Source organism: Diabrotica undecimpunctata, chromosome 8 (genome assembly GCF_040954645.1).
Source record: "Diabrotica undecimpunctata isolate CICGRU chromosome 8, icDiaUnde3, whole genome shotgun sequence".
NCBI classification, from domain to species: domain Eukaryota; kingdom Metazoa; phylum Arthropoda; class Insecta; order Coleoptera; family Chrysomelidae; genus Diabrotica; species Diabrotica undecimpunctata.
Window position 1 is genome coordinate 51,080,121 of NC_092810.1, and position 26,613 is coordinate 51,106,733.

The following is a 26,613-nucleotide window of genomic DNA, read 5'->3' on the forward strand; positions in this document are numbered from 1 at the left end:
AAATACGTGGACTTGTTTGGGTGAAGTTGTTTATGTCATACCTTTGTATAAAATGTGACATTATTGTTACATTTTATATGTTGGAAAACAGTTGAAGATATATTCTATAATAAATGTCAGAGATTTTGTACGATAAATGAAATCATACTCGAGAATTTTAGAGTTGCATCTCTGACATATACACGCAAGTTACAATTTTCGACACAGACGTGCTTTTAAATTTAACACCTTGACAACTGCATCTAGTTTTGCCGGTAAATTGAAATATTCAATACGAAAGTCTTAACTTAATTTACATTTCTAGTAGCAGTCAAGTACAGCTCGTTTTTAGACGATTTGTTTAAATTAAATAGCGGTATTGTATGTTGGCTAATATTGCCGTTCGATATATTTATCAGTACGCGTGGTGAGGTTAATTATAATAATTATGAGTATTTTTGCAGATATCAAACCATAGTCAAACTTTGCATTCTTGGCGTATAAATATCTATTATTTGTATATTTTTAAAATTCAATTGTGATTGAATAATTTCAGTTTCATCTTCCTTCGCTGGGTTTCAATATCAAATCGGCCAAAAACGTTAAAAAGACAATAAATGCTATTTGTAAGAGAATTATATTAATCATTGTTATAATTCTAAGAGAAAAACGTATAAACCCTTAACTGCTATCGTCACTTAAGTACTCGTAACTGGTATCGGCTGGTAAATTCTAACGCGACATTTTATTCAAGTATATATATATATATATATATATATATATATATATATATATATATATATATATATATATATATATATATATATATATATAATAACAAATTTATCAATAAAAATTATTATCGTATATAATTTTACAAGATAAATACTTTGCTAATCGCATGAAAACTTAAACTTCAAACGTTGGATCACCGTCTTAAATAATTAGATCGTAATTTCTAGATTTTGCGTGTCTATCACTCTGAAAGTCGAGTCAGCGCAATTACAGTCACATAACATCGCCCCCTTCTCTCAGGCTGTTCTCCCCAAATAGTACCTAAACAAATCAGATTGATCGATTCTGCCCTTCATAAGAACGTAGCGTCTCTAAGTGGATGACCTTCGTCTTACTTCGTGGTGTTAGTTGCACCCTGTATACAAGGTCATTTATCTTCTTTGTAACCAGGTACGATCCCTCTAAAAAGCGCTGCAACTTAAAAAAATAGACCTTTCTTTCTGGTTGGTTGGAAGCTAACGGGAGTGGAGTTCTGATCGAACCTAGCCTTCATCCGGTCACTGGTTATTGCCGGCGAAATTACTGCTTATTCCTGGCGAAATCGTGGACCTTAACCAGTAGATCTTTTAGGCCGCAGACATACTCGGGGAGTGTCGCTTGCTCCGACTCTCCGTCTGGTAGATTGCCGTGTAGGAGATCAATGAGAAGCTTCATCTCTCGACTAGTCAATAACATTGCTGGAGTGTAACCATTTGCTTCATGTTGGGAGCTTCGGTGGGCTAGCAGAAACAGAGGCACCAGTTTGTCCCAGTCTCTCTGATTTTCATGTACAAACAGAGACAGGCAGTTGTTGATGGTCCAGTTATGTCTTTCTACCATGCCGTCGCATTGAGAACGAAGCTGTGTCGTTCTGGTCTTCTTGGAATGAATCAGAAGTGAATCCCCATGTCGGGAAACGACATTCTCTAGCAAAACCTCACCAACTGTGATTGCTTCTTGGTTGGGTAATGCAACTACTTCTGGCCATTTGGAAAAATAGTCCACAGCAATCATCAAATACTTGTTTCCTGATGCTGTTACTGGAAATGGTGCCAGATTTCATCAGTAACTGGTTCCCATGGAGTCCCGGTGATGTATTGTTGGAGTTTTCCCCTCGTTTGTCCCGTTTTGGGTTCCTTCTTGAACATATGTCACATCGTTTGCACCATTCTTCCATATCTTGCCCACAATTAACCCAATAATACCTCTGACTGACTCTGGCCAGAATCCCATTGATCACAAAATGTTCCGAAGCATATTTGGTAATCTCCTGCCACTCTGGCCTAGCTCTGCTGTTCAGCCACTCACGGACTATCTTTAGATCTGGATCTTTTTTTTATTCACGGTCTAGCTTTAGATCTGGATCTTTCGTCGGCTCAAGTACTAGCTTTAGATCTATATCTTTCTTCTGCTCACGGACTAGATTCAGATCTGGATCTTTCCTCTGCTCAGCCTGGAGGTTTTCCGTGGTTAGAGCTTATTCGATACTTCCGCCCTCTATAATTTTTAACTGTAGAATCTGGCTCCCTTGTTCTTTTTGGCGCTCGCAGAATCGGCAGTTGCACTTCTCGGATAGTCTTTTCGAGAGACCGTAGACATTCGCACGACTTCTTCTCCTGCTTGGTGACTATTGAGAAGTCCATTGTCGCTGCTTCATCTTATTGTGGATATTGAGAACCTCAGACTGCGTTGCTGTGGTGGGAATGACCTGTCAGTGACCCCTCCGATCTTACCCGCTGTCTGCAATCACGTTGAAGGTGGCCTAAAAATCCACAATTGTAACACTTTGGGCGCTCTTGACATATTTGTTTTAAAGAACCAGCTATTGGGCCGAGATATTTTTCGAATTCAGGGCTACGTATTTAGATCACCTTCTTTCACTTCGGTAACACCTCTTACTTTATGGACTTTGCATTGATAAGGGGACACATTCTTCACGGCTTCATATTCCAATGCTGCGATAATAGCGTCATTCAATATTTGGTAGCGTCCTCTGCCTAGTCGTATTGTCTGCTGGAGATCTACATCGCGCAGGCCATTAAGGAAACGTTGGGTGGTGAATTGGTGTAGAAACTCTTTCGGGACTTCGGACCAAGCAAGTAGTGCCATCTTTTCTACTTTCGCTTTGCATTCTTGCACAGATTCGTTGGAGCTTTAAATACGCATTGTTAGTTGACTTTGGTATACTTGCTTCAAATATTGGCTGCCAAAAGCTGCCAAGAGCTTATAAGATGATCTTAGTTTTTTTGTGTGACGTCTGGGATATTTTAAAGGATTTGGACAGCCTTACCTCAAAGTGCTAATATGATAGCTGTTGCCTTCTGTCCGTATGTCCATAAATGATTTTATGCAGTGGCTTCGAATTGTCTTCTATACACTGGCCAAGAGGTCTCGCCTTCAAATATAGGAGACTTAATTATTTTGTTGACAGGGGAACAAATCACTTCTGCTTTACCTTCAACTCTCAGTTGCTTGGCCTTTTCAATTTCTAGGCGGATATTTTCAAGGGTTTTCGTTATCTCATCATGTCTTTTTTTGTCTCTTCGATTTCTCTTTTTATATCTTCTTTGCCTCTTTGAATTTTAGTAGTTGATGTCTTCTTTACTTACTTTTGAGGCCTCTATTTTTGATAAAAGACTCAAAAGCAACTCTCTTCCTGACGAGGGTTATCTTCAGCTTCTTGTCAACGTTTTTCTTTTCTTCTTGCCGTTTTTTTGTCAGCTGCTTTTTTTTCTTGACGACGTCTCTCTTCAGCTCTCTTTTCTTCCAGATGACGTACTCATCAGCCTCTTTTTCTTCTAGATGACGTTGTTCCATTGCGGCCATCATATCTTGAATTTTCTCCATCTTAGTCTTGTTTCTTGTTTTTACGATATAAATTCTCGACAATACCTTCTTTCACTTAATCTCACTTCTGACACCAATTGTTACATTTTTTCTGTGGGTTCAGGGATTAACTAAATTTCACGTAGTTAAACTAATTTTATTTAAACACTTAAATACAAAAAAAACAACTAACTTACTATATAAATATCAAATGTCTCATTAATAATTATCTTATATCAAATCATGAATGTGTTGCTTGTGTGAGTCCATTTCAAAAGGTAAAAGAAAAAATAAATTTGACTTACTCACAATCAATTTAATTTAACTATCCAGACGACCGGTTTCGCTTTCTACAATATGCAAAGCATCTTCAGGTCTCGATACAAATTTAAATAAATGCTGAAATAATAAACCCATGTTAGGGTGTTGTCTAATAAAGATAAACAAAGATAGATGATATAAATGTTTAAGCAGACAAGGTAAGACCAACAAATTGGTAAAATAGTCTATTAAACTGTAATAAATTAATAAATGAACAAATAAATAAAACATTACTTACATGCCGGTACTCTATTAATTGATGGTTGAAAGAACATGGTTCAAACTATCCTGTATTGTTAATTGGAGAACTCAAGTCTGCTATTGTAATTGTTTGACAGTAAACGGGGAAGTTCTTGAGGAGACAGATTTTATCCAATGAAGTAGAGATAGGTGTAATGTAATTGTTTGTTTGATGAAAGTAATGTTCTATACCATTGAGTTATTTAAAAGTTATTTATATTTATTCTAGAAATATATTTATGAAATGTGTGTTATTTATTAAGATTTTATTTTTGCAGGTGACAGTTGTGAGACAATGAATGAGATTAGATGTACAAATTGTGTGGGTGTGTAATTCTATCAACTTGTATAACAAGTTGTTGTTTGTATATTTACAAGTTGATAGAATTGCACACCCACACAATTTGTACATCTAATCTCATTCATTATCTCACAACTGTCACCTTCAAAAATAAAATCTCAATAAATAACACACATTTCATACTTTCATCAAACAAACAATTACATTACACCTATCTCTACTTCATTGGATAAAATCTGTCTCCTCAAGAACTTCCCCGTTTACTGTCAAACAATTACAATAGCAGACTTGAGTTCTCCAATCAACAATACAGGATAGTGTGAACCATGTTCTTTCAACCATCAATTAATAGAGTACCGGCATGTAAGTAATGTTTTATTTATTTGTTCATTTATTAATTTATTACAGTTTAATAGACTATTTTACCAATTTGTGGGTCTTACCTTAACCTGGGTCTGCTTAAACATTTTATTCATTTTGAAAAACCACAGACATGTAATATTGGCATAATTACTGTAATTTATATCATCTATCTTTGTTTATATTTATTAGACAACACCCTAATATGGGTTTATTATTTCAGCATTTATTTAACTTTGTATCGAGACCTGAAGATGCTTTGCATATTGTAGAAAGCGAAACCTGTGGTCTGGATAGTTAAATTAAATTGATTGTAAGTCTAATCTATTATTTCTTTTACCTTTTATCTTATATCACTTTACAAGATAAACACTTCGCTAATCGCAAGAAAACTAAACTTCAAACGCTGTATCATCGCATTAAATAATTAGATCGTAATTTCTAGAATTAGAGTGTGTATGACACTGAAAGCCGAATCAGCGCTTTCAAATGAAAGTCTAGAAAAACATCGCTAGTAAATCATTGATATGATGCCAGGCAGATTTTTCGAGATATTACAGGACCGTAATTACAGTCACATAATAATATACTAAATGTAGTTCATCCGAAAAGCAGACCTTACTCAAGTTTTACTATTTTCGTTTTGTATCGAATTTACCTTTCACCTGCTCCTAACCACATTGGTTCTTCATTTGTAAGAGAAATTCCTACGTACGCGAATGCTCCTTGGCCATTAGGTAATGTCCGAGTTGCTACATAAGTTCTTCCTTGTTTTCCTTTGCCTTCAGAAAAGTGAATTTTTGTGGTGTCTAATTCTGTATCATTCAACCAAGACGGTAACTATAAATAACAAAAGTCGTATATTTAACCAAGATATATGGTATGCTAGTAGTATAGCTGCTGGTAGTGAGTTCAGTGCGCACTGTACTCATTTGTCTAGTCAAAAAACGATCTCTAAACAGAAAAAGATGCAGCTATATAACAGTATTTTTAAAAGCATTGTACTTCATGGATATGACACCTGGCAATTTACTGAGAGAACGAAATGGAATAAAAACTTCTTGTTCTAGAAATAGATTTTTTGCGCAGCAGGTATATCTAGAATGATACAAGATATGCGCGAACAAACCAGGATATCTATGTTTCGTGGACCATACCAAATGGAAGAAAAACAACTTCAAATAATCTTCTATGCAGACGACTTAATACTACTCTCTCAAGGTGAAGATGATTAAGAACGTATGCTGCACCAATTTAATATAACCGCTAGAAAATTTAACATGCTAATTTCACCAAAAAAGACAAAATGCATAGTTTAACAGCAAATTTACTAAGCTGTCAATTGGAGCTGGAAGATCAGATAATATAACAAGTGATGGATTTTAAATATCTAGGCATCATATTATCTAGCTACAAAAAGCTCAAAACAGAAGTCGAAGATCAAGTGAATAGAGCAAACAGAGTCGCAGGTTGTCCAAATAAAACAATATGGAGAAATAAAAATATCGGGAAAGAAATGAAAGACAGAATTTGCAAAACAGTCATCAGAGCAATGAGATGCGGCAGAAACACGACCTGGCACAGAGAGGACAAAAAAGATGTTAGAAACAGCAGAGATGAAAACACCTAATAGCAAGACACTATGGGGCAGAGCTATAAGTAAGATACACGAAGTAGATGCAATGTGGAGAACATCAAGCACTGGGAAAGAAATGGAAGAGTAAAATGGGACAATCATATAAGCCGAATAACAACTAACAGAGTAGTAAAAGCGGCAAGAGACGGCTCCCTAATAGGAAGATGATTAGTAGGAAGACCACGAAAACGATATACCAATAACTTACTGTTGTAAGTGTATTGTGTTACTTACGAAACACCCTTTGCAAAACCCTTTCTTTTTGGGAAGACAAATAAAGATCTAAGTTAACCAGTACTTGGGTAATACGCCTAAACTATTTTGGTTCAATAGTATTACTAAAACATCAATGTGCTTCTTATCTATAATTTTTAGTATTTCAATAGGAAGCATAACGGGTCCAGGGCTTTACCACTTTTTATTGTTTTTAATAAATAGTGAATGCATTCAAATAGGACTTGACATCAACACAGATAAGACCAAGTTTATGATAATATCCAGTATGGACTTGGAAAAAGGAACGAAAGAGGGCAAAGCTAATACAGTTCTGCCAAAAAGAGAATTGCAGTATAGCAAATACTTTGTTTCAACAACCTAAAAGACGACTATATACCTGGAAATCTCCAGCTGATCAAGAAGGAAAGGTGGTCAGAAATCAAATCGACTGCACTATCATTAACAGAAGGTTTAGAAACAGTATTACATCTGCAAAAACATTCCCAAGTGCAAACTAAAATTAAAAATAATAAAAACCCCGACAGCTCAGAAAAAACATAATAATCGTCTCCTAAGAAGTGCCGAAATAGCAGATGAGTTCGGAAATAAGATAAATCATAAAAATAAAAAACAGCTAGAAAGATCCAAACAAGAAAATATCGGACAAAATATAGATATAATGCATTCCGCCATGGTTACCATAGCAGAAGTTTTGAAATCAGAAAAAGAGCCAGTAGAGAAAAAGGATATAAGGACCGATAACATACTAGACCTTATTCAGCAAAGCAGAAATTGAAAAATAAAGATGAGATTCGATATAGAGAAATATATCGACAAATAAGATACGAGGTTAAGCAAGCAAAAGAGGCCTGCATGGAACAGAGATGCCGTAAGATGGAAGAACTACAAAGAAAACATGACGAGTTTAATATACACAAGAAACTTAAAGAAATTACCTACACTCAGAGAAAAAGAACTCCTCCGTTTATGAGAAACTCCAAAGGTAAAATTATTCTCGATTTAAACGAAAAAAAGGAAGAATGGACCAACTACATAAAAGAGCTCTTCCTGGATACGAGGCCACCACTTAACACCACAAAGTATACGAATACTGGTCCTAATATTTTAAAAGCAGAAGTAGAGAAAAAATGGGAAATCTCCAAGCCATGACCAAATACCATCAGACTTTCTCAAACTTCTAGACGACGACAATGTCTCAGAACTAACAAACATATATAACCACATAATACTAAACTGGAACACTGCCACGAATATGGTTGGAGTCTACATTTATCCCACTTCCAAAAAAACCTAATATATCATCATGTAAAGTCTTTAGACTAATTAGTCTCATGAGTCACTCTCTGAAGCTACTTCTTAGGACAATTCTTAATAGAATCAAGCAGAAATGTGAAGACACAATGGGAAATAAACAATTCGGTTTCAGAGAAGGATTGGGAACAAGGGAAGCTTTGTTCTCAATGCTAACACTACTTCAACGATCATGTGAAGTACAGAAACCAATTTACGTCTGTTTTATAGATTTTGAGAAGGCGTTTGATAGGGTTCAACATGGTAGGCTGTTCGAATATCTAGAAATGATTGGAATAGATGATACGGATGTGAGACTTTTACAACATCTATATTGGAATCAAGAAGCTTCTATTCTGGTAGACGGAAAAGAAACAGACAAAATTTGTATTCAAAGAGGTGTTAGACAGGGTTGTGTGTTGTCACCAACTTTGTTTAACATTTACTCAGAAATAATTTTAAACGAAGTCTTGGAAGGGCAATGTGGAGTTCTAATCGGGGGAGAAACTATTAACAACATCAGATATGCAGATGACACCGCGATCATGGCTGAAAGTATCGAAGATCTTTAATTCCTTAAAGATCAAGTCACTAGATAACGCTCCAATAACGGACTAAGCATAAATACAACAAAGACAAAGTTACTTGTGGTTAGTAAACAAGACCTCGGCGCTATACAACTAATTGTCAATAATGAACCGATAACAAAAATTAACCATTTTAAATACCTAGGATGTTGGATAAACGAGACACTAAATCCGGGTGAAGAAATTAAAACTCGTATAGAAATTGCAAGAGGAGCATTTATGAAACTTAGATCTATTCTGAGCAATTCTCAGCTGAACTTCCTAAAATGTTATGTGTATCCTGTATTACTGTATGAATGTGAAACCTGGATTATGAAGGTTAACAAGATGAACAAATTAGAAGCCTTCGAGATGTTGTTATATCGTAAAATGCTCAGAATAAGATGGGTTCAACACATTTCAAACAGAGAAGTTTTGAACAGAGTAGGTCAAGGTGAAGGCGACTTAATAAAGATGATAAAAAAGAGAAAACTCGAATATCTGGGGCATATATTGAGAGGAAGCAGATACAGGATAATGCAGTTGACTTAACTCAACGGAAAGATCGACGGAAAAAGAGGAATTGGTAGGAAGAAATACTCATGGCTCCGAAACCTTCGTCCATGGACTGGCTTAGCTGATGAATTATTACATGTCGCGCAAGATCGAGAACGATATCGGCAAATCGTCATGGAAGCTACCCACGCCTAAAACTTTGGCACGGTACTCAAAGAAGAAGACAAGGAGTCCAATAAGTAATAAATAATTAACTCTTGGTGGACAGCAAATAGAGAGAGCGGCAAAATATAAATATCTGGGAGCTTACATCAACACAGAATTAGATCCAGACCAAGAGATTAGAGTACGAATAGAAATGGCGAGGGCAGCGTTCTTAAATTTTAAGCAATTGTTCTGTGACAAAAATCTGAATACTGCGCTGAGACTGAGATTTGTTATTGTACGGGTATTGTACGGGGTAGAAACATGGACGTTTTAAGCGCAAATAGTTAAGAAGCTTGAAGCCTTTGAACTTTTAATATACCGGAGAATGTTGAGAATTCCATGGACTCCCAGGGTCACCAATGAGGAAGTGCTGAGAAGGATGGGTCGAGACAAAAAATTGTTGAGAACAATAAAAGTACGCAAGACTGCATACCTTGGACACATACTGAGCAATGATAAATATAGTTTTCTGCAGGTCATCATGCAGGGTAAAGTCGATGGCGAAAAGGGAATAGGTAGAAAGAGGAAGTCATGGCTGCGAAATATTCGAGACTGGACAAACATGACTGTAGACGAATTATTCCACGTTGCAAAAGACAGAGAAACTTTTAGAAATGTGGTCGCCAACCTCCGTTAATGAGGACGGCATAGGAAGAAGATTGTTTTTAATGCTTGTAATATTTATTCTTTTGTAATATCTGGACCAATATTTTCTAAATTGAGTTCCAGTTTCCCTCTTCCATCATCAAAAAGTCTATCCAGAAGTGTTTTCTTTATCCTACCATTTCTTTACATTTCTTGTGTAGATTCAATAGAGCATACCTTTTTTGAAGGTTCTCGATCAATTTGCATTTCCCTTTAAAGTATTGTTTTGCCTGCTTTATTATCTTTATGATCTCGTAGTTAAACTCTCTGTATTTATTATTATATTTGTTCTTACATTGTCTCTGTTGTTCTATCATATTGAGTATCTTGTCATTCATCCATTCCTCTTTTCTCCTTGCGGAAGTCTTTCATATGTAGTGTGTGTTGGACGCACTCTTTTAAGTTGGGCTCTTTTAGCTTCCTTGTGTATATTCTATTAATTCTTTGAAGTCATTTAATGTTTTTAAGTGTGAGTGTAATTCTGGCGACAAGTGGATTATGATCTGAGGATACATCTGTTCCGGGAAATGCTTTCATGGCTTTCATAATGTAGTCCATCTGATTCCTAACCACTTTTTCCGATGTATCTGCGGGCTAACGCCATATATACAGTCGTCTATTTAATAACTTGATAAAGTGTTTGTAATAATCAAGTTCTACTCTTGGCAAAATTGTAATAGACAATCCCCTAGCTCGTTGTGACTTCCCAAACTATAGCTTTCTACACACTTTCCACTGTGTCCCTTTCCAGTCTTTATATTGAGATCACCTAGGACTATCGTAATTTCTCTAGTTTTCTTCTTAAGCATTCAGTTAAATTTGGCGTGATTCAATTCATATGTTACTTACTTTAATACCATTACTCTTTCTGATATGAGAAAACACCTTCAACTGCTCTATTCGATACTTTATTAACTATTCCTGCCACGACGTATCTATGTTGGTTGTCCTCGCTACCGGAATAATATATTGTGGCTTTATCTGTTGGGTTGGATGTATACATCAAAATTCAACCTGTTCATTTATTGAATAATATTGTGCATCTTACCGGGCTGAAACATGCTCCGAACATTCCAGGTTTCAATTACGCCTTCGTTCTTCTGGCGAGGAATTCGTTAATTAACGATCTGAGAGACCTTGTCCTTTCCTCCCTTACTGAATCTTGGCTTCCAAAGGCCACCATCAATAACGCCGTTGTTAACTTTAAACACCATGATGATTGTACTAAACTGTACCTTAAGAACTAGGCTAGACTTTTTTTCAAGAATGTGATAGGAAAATACCAAGATGGATTTACAGGAGGAAAAGTGACAAATAATAGAGTTTCTGTGAGAAATATCAGAAGAAGAACTAAAGAAAATATTTAAAAATATTGAGATACAAGCGACAGAGAGTATGGATTACGAATGAATAATACCAAGAAAAAGAAAGATTGATCTAAAACGAAATCGTTGAAAGCGGCGGCAACCTAGTTAAGAGGGGTGAGAGTAGAAAGTTAGAAACAAAAAGCAGAAGTGCAAAATGCAGAGTAGTAAAGCAACCAGAAGCCAAAAGTCTAAACTGTCTATAGCGCTTATTTGTGGGCCATTAAGTAACCTGCACTCTAGTTAATAGTTAATCATAGTTCTAAAAAATCCTAATCTTTTTTAAGTATATATGTCAAATTTTAGCGCAATGTAGCCATTACTAAATTTATGACAGCTGTATGAATTTAACATGTTTGGAAAAATGAAGCATATGAAGAAAAACGAGTTTTTCTTCATATGAAAACAAAAGAAAAATAGAAAACAGAAAAACAGAAAAACAAAAAAAATGCTGGATAAAGATTGTAGACCAATGCTCCTTCAGACTACATTGTCAAATTTTGGTTCCGTGAATTTTGTAGTGACCGTATACCTACATTGGATGAACTACATACTAGACGGCCTTCCGATACAGTTACACTGGGAAAAGTGAAGCAGATACCCATTTCAATATTTAGCAGTCTACCTACGTTACCAGAGGATAATGTTGAAACGTTATCTGAAAAACTAGAGACAAATAGATTTGTGGAGACGGCAGCGATTTCGAAGGAGATTCAACACGTTCTGAGCACTTTATTCAGGAAGAACTAAGCGATCTTGTCAGAGATTTAAACCTTCCAAAGGATTCTTCCGAGTTGCTTGCCTCTAGACTAAAGGAACAGAATCTTCTTCAGCCAGACACCAAAATTACATACTACCGTAATAGAGAAAAAGATCTTTTGCCTTTTTTTTAGCAAGATGATATGGTTTTTTTGTAACAATATTAAAGGAATGTTAGAAAAAATGGGTGTATTGTAGTATACACCAGATCACTAGCGTCTTTTTATCAACAATTCCCAACGTAGTTTAAAGTGTGTCCTTCTACTTAATGGCAACAAATATGGAAGTATACTAATTGGGCATTCTACAAAAATGAAAGAAGAATATAAAACAATATCGCTGGTGCTAAAAAACATCACGTATGACCAACATCAGTGGGCCATCTGTGTTGATTTAAAATGGTGAACTTTCTCCTGGGACAACAAGGTGGCTATACAAAATATCCTTGTTTCGTGTGTCTTTGGGATAGCAGGGCCAAGGACCAACACTGGAGTAGAAGAAAATGACGTTCTAGAGATGCTTTAGTTCAAGGAGAAGCTAACGTAGTTAACGAAGCATTGGTCAACCGAGAGAAAATAATATTACCTCCGTTACATTTTAAACTAGGGTTGATGAAACAATTTGTAAACGTCCTAGACCAGAATCGTCCTTGTTTTGAATACTTGTGCCGCAAATTTCCTGCACTTAGTAAAGAAAAATTGAAAGCAGGAATATTTAATGGATCTCAAATACAACAACTTATAAAAGATTCGCATTTTACAGAATCGATGACTGAAATTGAATGTAATGCATGGTGCTCTTTTGTGAAAGTTGTGGAAAATTTTCTTGGAAACAATAAATCGGAAAATTATCGGAATATAGTGGAAGAAATGCTCAACAATTTTAACAAACACGGTTGTCATATGAGTATTAAAATTCATTGCCTCCACAGCCACTTAGACCGTTTCCCAGAAAATCTTATGACCTTAATGAGGAACAACGGGAATGCGTCCACCAATATATCAAAACGGTTGAAGAGAGGTATCAGGCAAGATGGGACACTCACATGACAGCGGATTACTGCTGGAGTCTTCAAAGAGACCATCCTTTTAAAGCCTTTGCAAGAAAATCCTATAAAAGGAAGTTTTTAGGTGACGCCGAATAACAGATTTGTGCTGAGATACTGCTTAGGTTACATAAAAAATTTAGTTTTTTGTAAATTACCTAGAAACAGTAAAAAAATTTTCGGCAGCAAACTGTGTGTTTACCATTATTAGATGTTTTCAAATATAAAGAAATGTCTCGTAAATAAAATATTAAGCTCAAACGAAGAGATAATTGACGAAATAAACGACTATTTTGCAGATCTTCGAGAATTGTGTTATTCGGACGGCATAAGAAAGTTGGAAAATCGCTGGAATCATAATATGAAGCTAAAACGGGAATATATCGAATAAAAAAAAAGAAAGAAAATGTTTTCATTTTAAAGGAGGTTACATGTCAGATCAAGAGTTATTTTACGATAACCTACTTCAACAGTATCCGGAATAGGTCCAAACACTTCATGGGCATTTAATATATCCGTATCTCGTGCTGGTGCCATAAACGGTTTTTCGAGAAGCCCATTTTGCATTCCAACCAGAAGGTTGGATAAATATATATTTCTGCATCTCTTTTTCTGTACGCCTTCGCATGGTTCGCCGATTAATTTTTGCAGCCAAACCTAAAATATTATTCAATTTTTTTAATAATAAAGTAATAAACTATGGTTTACGTAGAGGTTAAAATACTGTCAAAAAACAAAAGATACTTTGGTGAAACCAGATGATACTTTGGTGGTTGAGAAAAGTTGTGGGATAAGCTACTAAGATGCGTTAGGCTTTCATGACCATCGTCTAACTTGTTAAGTTGTTTGTTCAGGCTGTTAAGCCCCGTTGTCTTCTGAGATTAGTTCTCGACGTTTCGCCAACACTAGGTGTTGGCATCTTCTGGAGATGTTACTGCTTTGCTTGCAAGCTGAAACTGACGCCGCGTTCTACTACGGGGGCCCTATTTATATTTTCTACTCGACTCTCCTAAACTGGTTTCGCCGTGAGGGGCGTGTGGTCGTTTGTAACTTTTGTTTTTTCGTGATTTACGGGAAGGGAGTTTGTGGATTTTAATATTGGTATCCCTGTTTTGTTAATTTTTAGTCCTTCTTCTATCCGATTAAAATTATTTGGATGCTTATATATTTCCACCACTTCCCGATATAACCGTGGGCAGTACTGTGATGTTTTATTCAGCATCTGCGTTTCTTCAAAAAGTATCCGATGTTCTCCGCTTCCCAAAGCGTGTTCGACATCGGCAGATTTGTATGTTCCCACATATACCATTCCACATGTGCATGGTATTCGGTATACTCCGGCCATTGCTAACGGGTCGCGTTTGTCCTTCACCGATCTTAAACAGTCCTTGATTTTCTTTGTTGGTTTGATATTGGTCTTTACATTGGCTTTTTTAAGTATTCGCCCAATTCTGTCTGTTACCCCCGATATATAGGGCAAGAACGCTTTGCCTATACATGCTGTATTTTCGTCCTTTCTTCTAAAAACGTTGTTAATCGCTTTATTTATTTCTCTTCTGGTATAACCATTAGAGGTGAGCGCTTTTTCAATATGAAGAAGTTCACTTTGCAGATGCTGTGGTTTACAAATTTTCTTCGCCCTCTCCGCCAGAGTTTTGATGATACCTTGTTTTTGGCCTGGATGATTATTTAAGTTCTTGTTTAAGTATCTGTCCATGTCTGTAGGTTTTCGATACACTTTATGTCCTAAGTAACCTTTCTTTCGATTTACTAATACATCTAGGAACTCTAGTTGTTGATTTTTTCTGTATCCATTGTAAATGGAATATTTTATATAAAACAGGAAATGGTTAAGTTTTTCTACTCCGTGGTCCCAAATCACAAAAGTGTCATCGACGTATTTATACCATACCCTTAGCTTGTATGCTGACTCCATTACCCTCTTCTCTAGATGCTCCATGAAAAGGTTGGCTACGACCGGGCTTAGTGGGCTTCCCATTGCTACTCCATCTACCTGTTCATAAATCTGGTTTCTAATGAAAAGTAGGTGGTAGTGAGCAAATACGGTATAATTCCACCATATCCTTGGAAACTAGTCTCTCAATTAAATTCAGAACGACTTCTAGGGGAACTCTTATAAATAGGGAAACAACATCTAAGCTAACAAGAATGTCAGGTTCCTGTAAAGTTATTCCTTTGATCTTCTCGATGAAATGGGCGGAGTATTTTACAAAGGCATCGTTTTTTCCTATGTGTGGTCATAAAATATTGGCCAGATATTTAGCAAGGCTGTAAGACGGAGACCCTGTGGAGCTTACAATAGGGCGTAGAGGTACATTGGCTTTGGTTATTTTCGGTAAGCCATACAAGCTTGGTGGGTCTGCTTCGCTGTTGCGTATTCTTGGCTTTGTATCCTCTGGTATAGACAAAGATTTTATAAGTCTATTGATTTTCCATAGGGTGACTGCTGTGGGATCTTTTTTAAGTTTTTTATGTACCGTAGGATCTGGAAGATTTTGAATTTTCGTTTTGTAATCGGTTGTCTTCATTACGACGGTGGCGTTTCCCTTGTCTGCTGCTACATTTACAATATCTTTGTCTGCGTTTAATGATTTTGTGGCACGGATTTCTTGGTGATTCAGGTTATTTTTTGGTGTCTTAGCTTTATGCTAAATTTCACTTTCATTTTACTATGCAAAAGCTTTCCACACTTTTTAAATTATGTCACTGCGCACTCAGAAATCATCCGAAGTAAAAGAAATATACATGGAATAAATAAAAAATACCTTTGCTCTTTTTATTAGTTCTTCATTTTGAATTCTTCTTAAGAATGTATTTGTAAAATTTAAATAAAACAAAAAGTCCTCATCCAACTGCTCTTCCAATTCCATGTTACGAAAATTTTTATTAATTATGGCAAAATTTTATGTAGAAAATATTTGACATTGACAAGGTATTATATTAGGTTAAAACTGATATACAGGGTGCTTGATGTAGACTTTATATTAGACTTATCTTTGAAAATAATCGGATTTGAAAGCTAATTTTCGCGCTGCTGTATGATATTTCTAAAATATTTCCAGCTCATTTTCACTTCCGCTCACTTGTATTTTAATATTTTAAGTAAAATTTTACAGAAATTTAGCATGTTTATTTTTTTGTCGTATGACAGACACATAATTTAACCCTGCGGAGGTCGCGCCGGGGCAAACACACCGCACAATTTGTTTCAAACTGTGTAACACAAGAAGCGCTGAATGTCCAACTCTCTAGTGCTAGGCATGGTACAATGAATACACATTGAGTGTGTATTCATTGTACCATGAGTGCTAGGTATTCCTTCCTTTCAGTGTGCGCGAGCAGCTAGTGGAGTGCAGTCAGATTTTAAATCGCATCAAGTCCGTTGATATTACGTTTTTGTGGCTGTGTTACGTTTGCGGTGCAGTTGCCGCTACGCGACTGATAATGTAAGTGTTTTTACAATTTTTAAGATATTCTAAATGATTTTTTGTTCCAGGAATCGAAGGAGTCTAAAACCTAACAATTTGGAAAGGAAAGCGGAAAGAATTTCACGAGAATTACAAGAAGAAAGGCTGAACGAACAAGAAAAGCACGGTGAAAATGAAATAGACACTGACGATGATGAGTGTATAGCGAGAGAAGTAGAATGTATAGTGAGAGAAGATCATGATAGTGAGTCCGAGCAATCTGCTAATAAAGATGATCATAAAGAATGTATACCTTCCTGGAGACTTCAAGACCTTCCTGGAGTTTACAGATTTTTTATTGGACGAGATGATGAAAATGTTTTTATAAGCAAACTTCTTACTACAGGTAAGACAAAGTCAAAAAATGTTGTTAAAATATTACCCGGACCAAAATTGTTGGCTAGAAACGCTTCAAATGGTGTGGAAGTATTTAGCTTATTCATCACTGATAAAATGATAGAAAACATTATATCTAATACAAACAAATGTATTGAATTAAAAATGTACAAATAATTAAGAGACAGGGATTGTAGAGAAGTATCAAAATCTGAAATAAAGGCTCTCTTTGGAGCTTTACTTCTTATTGGTGTCAAAAAGGGAGCACTCACAAACTGTGTCGAGCTCTGGGACAGAGACGGAACGGGAATGAATCTTTTGCGAGCACTTTTTAGCTACAACCGATTTTTATTTTTACTTCTAGCAATAAGATTTGATGATTTACGTACTAGAGACGAGCGAAAAAAACTGATAAACTGGCACCCATACGAGAATTTCATGAACAATTTGTCACGAATTGTAACTCTCATTTTAACTTAAGCGAATTTGTTACAATTGAAGAAATGCTACACACCTTAAGGGGAAGATGCGGATTCATTCAGTATATTCCGAACAAGCCAGCTCGGTATGGAAGTAAAATTTACGCACTATGCGATGCAAAAACTTTTTATACATACAACTTTGAAATATATTGGGGAAAATAAGTTCCTGGGCCATATTTACAATCAAATAAGCCATTGATGTTGTAAAAAGATTGGTTGTACCAATTGAAAAATCTAATAGAAATATGACAACTGACAATTGTAGTAACTTCCCGTTAGCGGAATATCTTTTAGAAAAAGGACTCACATTTTTTTGTGAATTTAAAAAAAAAATAGGAAGGAGATACCGCGAGAATTTTTAGAAACTAAATCCCGAAATCTTCAATCAAGTCTATTTGGTTTGCAATGTGACAAGTGTCTAGTTTCAATGGTTCCAAAAATAACAAGGTTGTACTATTTCTTTCCACGATGCATGATGACAATCATGTGGACGAAGAAACCAAAAAATCCGCTGTAAATTTGGATTGTCTTCTTCTTCTTCCTATGCCGTCCCCATTAACGGAGGTTGGCGACCACATTTTTAAAAGCTTCTCTGTCTTTTGCAACGTGGAATAATTCGTCTACAGTCATGTTTGTCCAGTCTCGAATATTTCGCAGTCATGACTTTCTCTTTCTACCTATTCCCTTTTTGCCATCGACTCTACCCTGCATGATGACCTGCAGAAGACTATATTTATTATTTCTCAGTATATGTCCAAGATATGCAGTCTTGCGTACTTTTATCGTTCTCAACAATTTTTTGTCTCGACCCATCCTTCTCAGCACTTCCTCATTGGTGACCCTGGCACTCCATGGAATTCTCAATATTCTCCGGTATATCCAAAGTTCAAAGGCTTCAATCTTCTTAACTATTTGCGCTTTTAGTGTCCATGTTTCTACCCCGTACAATAGTTGCGACCAGACGTAACATTCAACAAACCTCAGTCTCAGCGCAGTATTCAGATTTTTGTCACAGAACAACTGCTATCATAAATTTGGTCTTATCTGTGTTGATGTCAAGTCCCATTTGAATGCATTCACTATTGATTGCATCTAGTAAAGTTTGTAGTTCTTCTATACTCTCAGCCATAATTACCTTGTCATCTGCAAATCTCATGGTGTTTATGATTTCTCCACCAATTCTTATTCCCTCTTTTCTTTCCCATAAGGCTTTTCTGAATATGACCTGTGAGTACACGTTGAAAAGCGTCGGAGACAAGACGCATCCTTACCTAACCCCTCTCGCAATCGGTATATTATTTGTTTACATATCGTTCACCTTTACTACTGCTTTCTGGTTCCAGTATATAGCCTTAATAAACTCAATGTCTTTTTTGTCTAAATTGATGTTTTTTAATTCATCTAATAACTTCATATGCTGCATTCGGTCAAAGGCCTTCCTAAAGTCTATGAAGCATACATATGCACTCTTGTTATATTCCCGACATTTCTGCAAGAGTACCGTCAACGCAAATAATGCCTCTCTTGTACTTATGCCTCCTCTGAAGCCAAACTGAGTTTCATCTATCTGCTCCTCACATTTCTTATAAATTCGGTTTTGAACAATTTTCAAGAGAATCTTTAAAGGGTGGCACATTAGGCTTATCAATCTACAGTCATTACATGATTCGGGATTGTTGTTTTTTGGTAGAGGTAAAACTATCGATTTAAGCCATTCTTCCGGGATGTTGCCCTCTACATATATGTGGTTGAGAATTCGGGTGAGTCTCTTTATATTACCGTCATCTAAGGCTTTTAACAGTTCAACTGGAATTTGATCAGGACCCGGTGCTTTTCCTTGTTTTGCATTCTGTAGGGCATTCTTTACTTCTGAGGGTAAAATTTGTAGGTATTGTTTTTCTTCACCTATATCTTGTTCATTTTCTCTCTCGTCCTGACACAGATGGATTATATATTGTTCCCATACTTCCTTTATTTTGCTCCCTTCAGTATTTCTCCATTATTATCTCTTGTTAGGAGTGTTCTTCTTTGTCTGGTGTTGCCTGTAAGTTCTTTCATTTTTTTATGTAAGTTTGAGGTGTCATGTTTGTTGCTGAGTTCTTCCAATTCCTGGCATTCTTTGTTCATCCATTCCTCCTTAGCCTTTCTGATTTCATATTTGATTTTATTCTTGATGGTTTTATATTTATTTTCATCTTTATTTTTGTATTTTCTTTTTTCAGTTATTAGCTCAACTATTTCCGGTGTCATCCAGTCTTTTTTAGTGGTTTTCTCTTCTTCGCCTAGGACCTCCTTTCCCGCTTTTAGTATGGCTTTTTTTATATCTGCCCATTCAACGCTTCCTTCAGTTAATTTATTTATCTCTGCGTTTAGTTGCTGTTGGCAGTTGTCGTCTTTTAGGTTTTTAATATTAATTTTGGTGGTTTTAACTTTTTTCTTCGGTTTCCTGAGTTTAATGTTGACGTTTGCTAGTAATAGATTATGATCCGTATCTGCATCTGCGCTTGGATAGGTTTTTGAACTTTGTACTCCATTACGAAACCTTTTTTTAATCGTTATAAAATCTATTTGGTTTCTGATTATATTGTTGGTGTTATCTTTTGGAGAAGTCAACGTGTATAATCTTCGTAAGGGTAGGTCGTACTATGTATTTGTTATGAATTTGGATTGTAATGCTACAAAAGGAGGGGTAGATACCGTCGACCAGATGTGTTCATCCTATAGTAGCTTAAGAATTACCCGGAGATGGTCTCATTCATTATTTTATAGACATCTAGATATCCATCCATCCAATGGCACTACAGCCCAAATCGGGCCTTGGCCTCCTTCAACAGGCGTCTCCAATCATCTCGATTTACCGCTGTTCTTTTCCATGAACGCGTTCCCAGACAGTTCCTGGCATTCTCATCGACTTCGTCTTCCCATCTTTTTTTAGGTCAGGCATCTAGATATAGCAGCAATAAATGCCTATGTTATTTTTAAGTTTAATAACATTGACATTAACAAACGACGAAGAGTATTTCTTAAAGATCTGGCATATGAACTTATAAATGACCACTTAAAATTGAGAGCAACACTAAAAATCTTCCTAAAGAAATTTATGTTTATTTGGAAAAATATAGAGATAATGACGAAACCGTTTAAGACATTGTCAAACCTGGAATTTGTTACATTTGCGGTAAATACAAAAATAATAGCACGAAAGCAATTTGTCAGCAGTGTAAAAATAACGTATGTAAGAAACATAGCCACATCTCTGTTAAATGTATTCATTCTGATGGTAAATGGAAAATAGTGATGAGTATGTTTTATTTGTAATCATAGGTAACTTGTTTGTAATGGTAATAAATTAAATTTAGAAACTAAAAACTTTTTTTTGTAAATACTGAAGAAAGCAATGAAATGTCTTATTTAAAGATCTAAAAATCGAAACTATCTAATGCGATGTAAAAGCCGCCACGCGACTTACCATGGAATTTTTTTTTTGTGCGACCGCCGGAGGGTTAAATGTAAATAAACACAGACATACACCCATTTACATAAAAAGTAAATAACACCCTCCAACAAATTAATATTTTATTTTTTAGTACACGTCAGAGCTATAAACTAGTTAGGTACTTTATTAAATTAGCTACACTTTAAGCTTCATATTAAAGTTTTTAATCCAACCAATCATCGTTGGCAGTCGGGGGTGGGGCACTTAAAGATATAGGAGTTCTACAGAAGGGAGGCATTAATCGGATATTACTGACTGGGGGAAAACCTGAGCAATGTAATAGTTAGATCTTGACATCAATAAAATCAGAGATACCGAGTGGATGATGAGTTCTGACGATACGGTATCCAAATATAGGCCTAAAGTACCTTTACAAGTGGACATCTGTTTAATTTTTTACATGCGAAAAGCCATGTTATATTTTTCGCTGTATTAATTCCTATAATTCTCAACCTCAATATTAAAAATCATTACCTTAATCCAGCCATTAATAATAATTCCTACTTCCACTCTAACCCCACCGTCGAGAAATACAGTCATACCTTATAAAATGAAAAATAAACTCTTTCTCGACTATTTAATACCGATAGCAAGACGCTTTTCTCCACACTCTGCGTGTGTTTGTCAAAACACTCCTTTTTTTTGGATTGTGGCGATCGTACCGAAAAGACGCTTTTCTCTCCGCTCTGTGTCTGTCAAAAACGTATGTTTTGACACCTCTCTCTGAGTTTTGTTCCAGTAGCAATGAAACGAAAATATCGCGAATTCATCTCTACTGTGAAATCGCGAATGGAAGCCTGCTTATCTGAATACCGCGAGTGTATGTAACAGTGATGTTGGTAAGCTTTTTAGTAAACTTGCTTTGGTTATCTGTATAACCGTTTATTACCTCTCCTAATTACTCTGAACCAGCTCTTTTTAATACAGTTCTCATATGCGTACACGCCTTTTTGTACAATCTACTCACCAGACGATGGGGCAGAGGAACCACACAACTCAAGCTGAAGGAATATACTATGGTTTGTTTTTTAACCAGGAGGAGTAAACTAAAAAGATAGATTCACACCCAAGAAAGTTACTAAAAAAGTCACCAAATACATCGTCTTTTTTGGTTCATTATCTCGGCCTCGGCCTTGCGGTAATCCAGTAATTAGTATCGGACAACCTCACACGTCGATTCTAACCTAACTTGTTTGTTTATTTTTGAATAATAATTTTTCCCAATTCACTTAGATTTATTTTTTTGTTTTTCTAGTTACAATAAAAAAATGTTGAATTGTTATGAAGAAGTTGATTACCTTTTTTGTTTATCACATTGTATAAGAAAATTGTCCGGAACGTATACGAAAGCGATATATTCGTGATAAAATTATATCTAAAATCCAATGGAATTTTACAATATTTCATCAGCGCATTAACTTAAACAACAAAACATTGTATGCTACTTTATAAGAATATAACCAGTTTTTATGGGATTGCCCATTTTTTAAATGTACAGGTATATACTTATGTTCATTATTTATACCCTACATAAATGTATTGTTGCTTTTTCAGGTCATAGAAGAGAGATTACATTACTTTAGTAAATCTTGATTTTAACAATAACTATTCTGCAAAACTAACCTGTTGCCTGTTTTAGTTTTGCTACCATTCTGGGATTATCAATTTTTATTTGTTTGTACATGGGTACATGTTTATAATGCATTGTTTTTCATTTGATGATATTTGATGATAAATGACCCAAATCTACTCGGCGTTTTTTAGGTGGAGAAGGATAATTACCACTAGTACTTGGCATTGAATCCATATTGTTATGGATAATAACACTAATACTTCGCTAAATAGTTCTGAAAAAAACTGTTTTTTATATAAATGCAGACGAAAAATCTAAAAATTAAAGGAATAACGCAGAAAATACAAAAAATCGTCGATATATTTTGGTTAAAAAGCCTCTTGGTTAAAAAACAAACCATAGGTACCTAGGACGCAATACTCGCTGCAATTGGGAGACCAGTTAAGTGCTTTGAAAACTGAATGTACAAGCTGTCAAACTCGTAAGATATGACAAGCATGGGTACCAGATTCATGTTCTTCAAGCTTTTAAACGGGACAGATTAAAAAAAAATGGTTTCGCTCTACGTTTATCACACTATCCAAAATTGCACTGAGAAATTCTGCACAGACCACCGGCTAAACCTAATGAGTGATTTTTTAAAATTGTTCTTGAGAATATAAGATACATGAACTACTAATAAACGTAAAGTCAGTGGCTAGAATCAGTTAGTATTCAAAAATTTACTTGTTATCTATATAGAGAGGTTATTTTTAGCAATTAAACATAATTTAGAATTATGAATTATAAATTCTTTTTTCTACACTCACCAGCATATAATTAATATCATCATCCAGCCTTCTGCTTCTGCGTTCAAAGTTGAACATAGGCCCCCTAATTCTTCAATTTCTGTTGGTCTTTAGCTTCTGTAGTCAATTCCCAGCGATTCTTTTGACGTCGTCTGCCCACCGTGTAGGTGTCTTTCTCTGCTTCTTGTATCTGCTCGTGGTATCCAGACTGTAATTTTTTGGGTCTACCGCCCATCATTCATTCTGGCTACATGGTCCGCCCAGTTCCACTTATACTTATACAGCCATGGCGCTCTATGACATGTGACACCTGTCCTTCATATTTCTTCCTGTCTCTAAGAGTTAGTCCAAGTAGCGGTCGGTCCATTCTTCTTTGAATTACTCTGAGTTTGGTTGTGATTTGGATTAAGGAAAGTGTTTCGGTGCCGTAAGTCATGACTGGAAGCGCACATTGATTGAACGTCTTCTTTTTCAAATAGTTTGGCATGTTGCTCTTGAAGAAGTCTGATAGAACTCAATATGCGACTCATGCTAAAGTCATTCTTTTTTACAGTTCAGGAGTTTGGCTGTGCCTGGCAATTTTAATTTCATGACCTAAGTATTTATATTTATAAGCATCGTATTTCGTTGCAGTCGACTTTTTGATTTTTGCTTGGTACCAGATTTGTCATGTATTGTGTCTTTCCAAAATTTATGTTTAAACCAACTTCCGTACACACGGCATCTGACTCAGTAAGCATAGTTCCAATCTCTTTTAAGTTATCTGTTATCAGACCTACGTCGTATACAAATCCTAGGTGGGAGAAAATTTTGCCGTCGACATTTATTTTTGACGTCCCACATCAATGTTTTGAAAGCACGGTCCAAAACTGCTGTCAAGAGTTTGGGAGATAACGTGTCTCCTTGTCTGATTATTCTTTGGATTTTTATACAGTTTGTATCTTTGTGTAGTCTTACGTTCATTATTGCAATCTTGTATATATTCGCGATCAGTTATTAACGCTTTCATTACGCTGTTAATTTCTATCGTATTGAATGCTTTGCGAAAGTCTACGAAAGCCAGGACCAATGCAGTGGAGGTGGTCGTTAGTGTCAAAGTTTTTCCTAAAACCTGCCTGTTCCCTAGGTTGGTAGAAATTTAATTTTCTTTCCAGTCTATTTGTTATTATTCTTGTGAATAACTTGTAGATGTGATTTAACAGACTTATGGGTCGGTAATTCTCAATAATTCGAGAATTACTGGCGCATTAATAATATAGAACTGTATAAACCAAAGAAATGATGTTTTCTCTTTTTCATCGATTATATGAATACATTCGATACATGAACTAAAGATAAAATATCTTTAAGAGTTTGGAGTGGGTAATAAGTTGGGAGTGGGCAATAGTACATTTTCAGAACTACAAAAAAAAAACAATAGGTTTCTTAACCAAAAAAAAAAATGGGATACTCTTAAATGTATCGTTCATTGAATTAATATTAGAACAAAAAAATAGAGGATGAGAGCGGCCTAGGGCGTGAAAAGATGTCATAGCTGCGTAGTATTTAGCATTTGACAAGAATTCATGATTATGAAATGCTTCGCAATGCTGTTAACAATAGAACAATTTAATCCTGACTATGTAACATCACATATTACCTTACCATGGTACCTAAAGAAGAAGATAGAAACCAAATAATAGGCCTAAAATTTACTGAGTATTGATAATAGACGGATGGATCGATAAGACTACATTTACAAAGTTTAAGAGCGATATTAAATATATATTTAAAGTTAAATAAATAGTTAAATATATATTTCTAAACCAAAAAAAGTAGAATAAGTTCAGCAGATGATTGGAAATCGTAAGCCAATGATAAAAGAATTTATTTCTCATGGTCTATACACCTGCTTAATATTTTTCGTCTTCTTCCTCGAGTTCCATAGGCTCCATAGCTTAGGCCATAAAATTCTTCGTCTTCCCACAATTCGCTTTCCTCGACTTTTGCCTTGCATAATAAGTTGCAAGAACTATTATTTCTGTCCTCGTTATCACATGTCCTAAGTACTTAAGTTTTCTTTTTTTGCTAGTCAATATTATTTCCGCTTCCTTTCCTATTCGTCTAGTTATTTCTACGTTTGACATTCTTTGAGTGATATTCGTAGGATTTTAGTTAGACATTTAGTTTTCTTAAGGCTTACCGCATACGTTCGGTTTCCTGATTAGGTTTCCTTATCAGGAATTCAGATTCGGAAAACGGAATGCTCCATTCTATTATAAAATCTACAACAAGGCGCACACGTCCTTACTATTTCCGAACGGAAAATAACCCGGCATTCGTTTCGGATTTAATTCCGTACGTTCGGGTAGTCAGAACGAAAAAAAAAAACCTAATGGCGTCACCCCGAACGCAGCTCTCTCATGCATTTCGTATCGTTCGCCGCACACGAACGGATTTTTGTATTCAGAACCGCGCTAGCATTGTGGCGAAAAAACGTGTTCTTACGAGTTTAGTGACGTCTTATTAAAAAATGTGTGAAACCCAAAATTTAATAATGTCTGTGGAAAAATATCCTTGTATATGGGATATTAATCATGCAGACTACCATAACAGAGACATCAAAGACCTCGCGTTGGAGCAGATATGTAAAAAAGTTTATAATGATTGGGAAACGTGCACCGACAAATCAAACAAAAGTAAGTATTTTAATATTCATTTAATTTAAAGAAAAAGAAGGCAAACAAAACGTCGCTATTTTGATAATCCTTTCATTGTTGAATATTAATGTGGGATTAAAGTTATTATTGTGGATTGATAATTCTTGCACTGTATTGACATGACAGTTCTCCAGGCTGTGTCATGAAGTACTCGGCAAAGTTATCTCTTATAGTTCTGCCTCGGTTTGTAGATTGTGGTCGAGAATTGAATGGCAAATCCTCAAAGTAATGTGTCAACGTGTCTTTGAAATCATACCCATCCCGTCTTCTTACAAAATTATGCAATACCCATGCAGTCTTTGTTACGAGTACAGCATAATCTGGAGGGATGGTCATATTAGTATGAAAAATTCTCCACTTGTTTGAAAGGATACCGAAGGCACATTCTAAAATACGTCGAGATCGACTTAGTCGGTAATTAAAGATGCGAGTTGATTGTTGAGGTTACATCTTGGATATGGTTTCAAAAATTATTATTCAGTGGAAAGGCCTCATCACCTAGAAACACAAATGGTCGAGGTGGTCCATTATTTCCTGGCAGAGGTTTTGGTTCTGGCAACAGGTGGTTTTCTTTTAATTTTTTCCCAAAAACCCAATTATTAAAAATATTGCTCTCGCTGTCTTTGCCATAAGCGCCAACATCTACAGCTATGAAGCGGTAGTCTGAATCTACTACTGCCATCAA

At 35.7% G+C, this 26,613-nt stretch overlaps 1 protein-coding gene across 1 annotated transcript in view; it reads right to left on the reverse strand.

Moving 5' to 3' along the window:
* The window catches only part of LOC140447530 (uncharacterized), a 90,201-nt gene extending 74,165 nt beyond the window's left edge, over positions 1-16,036 (reverse strand). Inside the window, exons 1-3 of the mRNA XM_072540229.1 lie at positions 15,853-16,036; positions 13,532-13,723; positions 5,460-5,641 (exon numbers count right to left, since the gene is read on the reverse strand). Coding sequence (XP_072396330.1) covers positions 5,460-5,641; positions 13,532-13,723; positions 15,853-15,957 — 479 coding nt within the window. The 5' untranslated portion in view covers positions 15,958-16,036. The remainder of the gene's footprint in view (positions 1-5,459; positions 5,642-13,531; positions 13,724-15,852) is intronic.
* Between the last annotated feature and the right edge of the window lie 10,577 nt (positions 16,037-26,613).